At 44.8% G+C, this 5742-nt stretch overlaps 1 protein-coding gene across 1 annotated transcript; it reads right to left on the reverse strand.

Moving 5' to 3' along the window:
• Positions 1-3418: 3418 nt before the first annotated feature.
• Positions 3419-5480, reverse strand: LOC116464135 (heparan sulfate glucosamine 3-O-sulfotransferase 4-like). The gene has a single exon (XM_032147402.2). The coding sequence runs from the start codon at positions 5475-5477 to the stop codon at positions 4923-4925; it is 555 nt and encodes a 184-aa protein (XP_032003293.1). The 5' UTR covers positions 5478-5480; the 3' UTR covers positions 3419-4922.
• Between the last annotated feature and the right edge of the window lie 262 nt (positions 5481-5742).

Below are 5742 nucleotides of genomic sequence, written 5' to 3' on the forward strand. Positions count from 1 at the left end.
GTGTCTACCACTTTGTGCTTTGTAAGAATTGTCTTATAATTTGGGATGAGACTAAATGCTGCTGAGTGTGATCTTTATTGCAACAAGTACTTGGTGGTCTTCCCTTCCCCCTAGTTGGTTATCCTCTATATTACCTCCCCCTACCCTGCTTCATTTCGTGTGCACTCTGTATGTCCCTCCTCATTTAGCCTAAATCCATGTCCATCTTCCCCACTGGGCTGGGAGTACCAAGTGTCAAGTGTCAAGGTGAGTCAGCTTTGCTCTTCCCTATAGCTCTTCCTGTTGCCACTTGGTCACTCTACAGATGTGTGTGTGTGAATTAAAGACTGAATAAAACATGACGGCTTCTAGAGCATCATTGTTTTCCACAGCAGCATTGTTTTCTCATAGCCCAGCAACACTAGAGATTCTTGCTTATCTTCCATTCATGGACATATATTTTCTTAGCCTTGATTTCCTGCCTTGATGACAGAAAATGTACTATTATTACCTTGTCATGTAAGACATTTCACAATTTGAGAAAGTGGTTCCATGTATCTCTTATGTCTGAAAATGACAAGTCTACATTCTTTTGAGAAACTGGGAAATGCATGAACTCATCTCTTTCCACCCTAATTTGTTACAGGAAGAACCTGAGGAGATCCTCCAATCCCAACTTATTTCTGGAAAACCACGAGAGCTACTCCCACGGATGTGCCCTGCTTCCCAACCATCTTTGTCTTCCATGTAAACTTTTAGGATTCAGAGCTTCAAGCACTGAATATATAGCCTGAAAGCTCAAAAACATCGCCCTCACCTTCATTTCAAGAGAATATATTTGGCTCTGTATGAATTAATCTCAAAGCCTTGTTATATCTGAAAGAACCTTGAGTATGTAGCAAGGGAAAGGCCACAGTGAGGAGAACCCATCTATGAATTCGGTGGAGAAGAGACTCTGTCTTTGGGTAGGGGAGAAGGTTTTGCATTTGAGTGTCTGAAATTCAGCCCATTAGTGCCATTTATAGGGAGCTCTTCTTCTGGCCTTGGCTTTAAGCAAATCAATGGTGTTTCACTTTCTCTTTGCACTCTCATCATTGTTTGGTCTGAGTAAAACAGCGCTTTCATCTGAACATACTCCCTGGAATGCTATAAAGGCATGTTGTTCTGGAAGGGGTTTTGGGAACCATTTTTTCTTTTCTTTTTTTTTTTTTTGAGATGGAGTCTTGCTCTGTCTCCCAGGCTGGAGTGCAGTGGCGCAATCTCGGCTCACTGCAAGCTCCGCCTCCCGGGTTCACGCCATTCTCCTGCCTCAACCTCTCCGAGTAGCTGGGACTACAGGCACCCGCCACCACGCCCGGCTAATTTTTTGTATTTTTTTTAGTAGAGATGGGTTTTCACCGTGGTCTCGATCTCCTGATCTCGTGATCCGCCTGCCTCGGCCTCCCAAAGTGCTGGGATTACAAGCGTGAGCTACCGCGCCCGGCCAGGGAACCATTTTTTCTCCTCCTCTTCTTCCTTCTTAATCGTCTTCACAATTATCTTCTTCATCATCATCATCACCATGGTCATCTTTATCACCATCAGTCCTGCAGTATGATCGCCATCACCATCATTATCATTATCTTTATCACCATCAGCTCTGCATCATTATCATCATCATTGCATCACCATCATCATCCTTATCACCATTACCTCCACAGATCATATCATCATCATCATCATCACCATCACGACCATAATCATCACCATCAGCTCTGCATCATCATCATTGTCATCACCATCATTATCGCCATCATCATCACTACTATCATCATCTTTATCACCATCAGCTCTGCATCATCATCATCATCATCCTTATCACCATTAGCTTCACAGATCATCATCACCATCACTACCATCACTATCACCACCATCATCACCATCAGCTCTGCATCATCATCACCATCATCATCATCGTCATCACCATTATCATCCTATCACTCTGCAGTATCATCACCATCACCATCATCATCTTTGTTACCATCCGCTCTGCATCATCATCATCATCATCACTATTATTGTGTCAATGAAGTACTTTATTCTTTTCAAATACTTTCCCATCTATTAACTCATTTTGATCATCAGAAAAACTCTGGGTGGTAGGCCAGCAGGAATTAAGCATACTTATGTTACAGATAGGAAAACTAACGTTCATACTGATAAATCTAGTTGTCCAAGACACAGACAGAGGCAAGGATAAAACCCAGTGACCTCTTTTCTGACCAATGGAGTTTTCTTTGTTAAATAAAGAGGTGGGTGAATGAGAGGGGAAAAGAGTTGGGGTCTTAAAGAAGTGAGGCTTAGAATGGACTCCTAGTGCTAAGGGATTGAGCAGGCCACATTCTCCTGAACTTAAAATTTGATCTGAGGGGCTCCTAAAATTTGCAGGGAATCCCAAAGAAGGGTCACATATTTACTATTCTAAAGTCGTGGTTTTCATACATAGTCTAAAAGATAAATGGGCTGCTGGATGCTTTTGATTATTATTGTTGTGTTTTGAGCTGGTAGGTCTAAGTCGCAATGTCAAGGCTTTCACACCTTTCGGGTACAGAATGATATTGGCAGAAAGAGATGAATACGGGAGCAATGACAGCTGCACTATTTGGGAGGATGAATTCTCCTTTTCCCATCTCTGAACCACACATGTTTCTGCAGGGAAGCCATAACATTGTGGAGGTCACCTCTGTTGGAAATAATTCCCAGAAAAGCAAGAGCATAACGGGAGGTAGGAGGGAGGGAGTGGAGGCAAAGAAATATACAGACAAGCCTTTTCCTCCAGTTGCTTTCAGTTCCAGCTTCCCTACGAATATTTTCGAAAGGATGAATTCCTGAGCCTCACCTTAGAGTTTCTGACTCATTAACAGGTCTGAAACAGAGCTCAGGAAGCTGTAAGCTTGAACAAACTCCATGGCTGACTCTGATGGGTAGGGAGGGCTGAAACTCACTCACTCCTTGCTCTGCTTATGAAACCAAACCCCACATGAGTCCCACAGTTTGTCCTTCTAAATATGCGTGCATTTTCTTCCTTCAAATGTATATGCATGCATTTTGATCTGTTTCTTCTTTTACATTGATAGTGCAGGTATATCTGTTGCTTTCAGCTCAATAACTGCTTTACTATCTGGAAAAATTATTTGTAAGGTTGCTTTTGAATCTGGCCTATCAGTCCATTCCTTGTTGGAAATGGTTAAGATAGGAGAAAGCTGCACTCCTTTTAGGACCCACTTGCTTTCTACTATTGCAAGATTCACTGTGCCCTGCAGACAGAACCTTCTGAAGATTCTTGACACTGGGACTTTCTGGTCATCTCAGAGAGACGATGCTCCCGGCATTCCAGGGGACGGGAGAAGATGGAGATGATCAACACAAACACACCATCGAAACCCATTAATCAGGTTGCATTAAGCTTTATAACAACACGGTCTTCATTTAGCGGGAGAAATGACAGTTTAATAACAGCTGAACAGATTTAACTCCCCCCATTCATACAAATTTCCAGTTTTACTAGAACAATTCCTGGTTTTGGAGATCTGTGAATAAGTGCTTTATGTCAAATGATGCATTTTAATTGAATCAAACTGATGGGAAGGGACACTTCATTCAGCAGCCCTTGATGGGGGTGTCTGCAGACAGCCCTTGCTCACCCCGAACCCCCATAAACTGGATCTGATGAATGGAGTCAGCTTTCTCGCCACTACCTCACTCTCTGCCATCTCTAAATAGAGAAATAAAGCCCAAGGAGGTGGTGGTGGGGCAAATTGGAAGAATGCTGACTGCTCCTCTCCCCATTACATGGCTAAGGATTATTCCTAATAACAGACTTGTCAACTCTCTGGTCTTTGCCCTTCTGGGGACCCTAGGGGACAGAGTCCACCTCAAAAACATGCCTCAGAACCACAGTGCTTGGGAGAGATGGTCTTCAGGTAAGGTAACCTCCCACCAAGAGGACAGGATTTCTTCTTTTACCCCCAGATATAGCCACTCATCTCTGCCAACCTCAGAGCTCTGACCTCAGTTACAATTACTCTACTCTTTGAGCAGCCCTGTGGGCCTGACCGGAACACAAGGGCATATGCTAAGCTTCTCCACAACCCAGGATACTCATGAAGAGTGAGACCCAACCCCATTTAGAGGGCTCTTGGAAAGAAGGCTTCGAGGGGTGTCAGCTTTCATTTTCCTTGTGTGTGTGTGAGGGGACGGGGTGGGGGTGTTTTCTTTTTTGGTGAGGAACCTGCATGCCTCTGCCTTCATGATGTGGGGAGGGAGGAAGTCAGGGGTTGTGGGATGAGGCCTTTAAAGAGAAGACTAGAAACACCTTGGAGGGAGGACCTTGCTCCCTAGGAGTCCTGGAGCACTCAGCCACAAAGTGCATTCTGGAGAGAAGCCCAAGCAGAGGTTTAGACAGCAGGTGCCCATGACAGATACAGAGCTAGAGCCCTGGCTCCCCAAGCTAAAGTGAGAACCCCCATAAAGCAGACCTTTTCTGTCACTCACATATACATTAATAGCACTGTCTCTGACATTGACAGCTATTTATCTTCTATCTTCAGGCCATATTAACTAGCAGAAGACAAGAATGAACAGTGGGTTCTGGTGGCCATCTGGTCAACCAGATGCTGCTGCCCAAATGGGCCTGGTTCCTCCATGGGGATGCCATGGGATCCACCTGTTTGCCTAAGCTAACAGCACTGGAGGCAATCCTGGCTGCATGAAGGAGGAGGAGATCTACTTGGCACTCCAGCAAGTGAAGCTGCAGAAGCTGGGGTATTCAAGGACTCAGGCGAGGAGCCTCCTTAGCTATTGACTAGCCTTCCTCTGCTTCTCTAGCCTCATTTATCACCCTCTTCCTGTTCCCACTGAAAATCTTGACCAGTCATTTGGTAAAACATCATGTTGAAGGGTTTCTAGAATTTCCTCAGTCTGTGGATGACGTCTGGGTCAATGCGAGGATGAGTCCGACCTTTGCTCTTGCCTAAGCACCTCGGGGCACTGCTGTCTTCCGGCTTCTTTAGGCAAGGGAACCCCTTGGTTTTGTTGAAATAGAAATGCTTCTCAGTCACAACACGTTTGAGGCCTAGAAAATCCTGTACTTTGGCCATTTCCCCAGCGGGGTCCACAATGAGTCGCTCACCACTGACAAAGAGGATCTGGGAGAGGGGGAAATACTGGAGCCAGTTTTCCAGGTGCAGCGCATAGATCCCTATTCGAATGGCACTCCAGGAAGCATCGATCAGCCCGAGGGTCCGGTTTTTGAAGGCCAGCACCTCAAAGGTGGGGATCTCGGGTTTCTTTGACAGCGTCTGCGTGTAGTCAGAGATGGCCCTGGTCACAGGGTTTCTCACCACCACTATCAGTTTGATGTCCTTGGCCATGGAGTGAATGCGCTTGGGAGCCTCATTTGTCACAAAGTAACTTGGAGTCTTCTCCATGGTTATTTGCCCATCCAAAGTCTTGGGCATCACATTTCTAGGAGAGGGAGGAAAAAGGAAGACAATGGTTATTCCTATCCAGAAATATCTTAGCTTCTTTGCACAAAATGTGTGATATAAACAACCTAGTTTGGAACCACCAAATAAAATTGATAAACACTTGGAAGTTCTTCTTACCTATATCTCCCGACTATAGTCTTACCTTGGCTACGTATTATCAGAAAAGGCAACATAAGGCATATACATTCTCTCCCTTATATATCGCTAGGTTTAAATGGCTATTCTACCTCTTACC

This window comes from Hylobates moloch, unplaced genomic scaffold (assembly GCF_009828535.3).
Source record: "Hylobates moloch isolate HMO894 unplaced genomic scaffold, HMol_V3 SCAFFOLD_209, whole genome shotgun sequence".
Taxonomy (NCBI): domain Eukaryota; kingdom Metazoa; phylum Chordata; class Mammalia; order Primates; family Hylobatidae; genus Hylobates; species Hylobates moloch.

Excerpts from the sequence above, each read along its gene's own strand:
- LOC116464135 (XM_032147402.2), bottom strand. The coding sequence starts at position 5,477 with ATGCCCAAGACTTTGGATGGGCAAATAACCATGGAGAAGACTCCAAGT.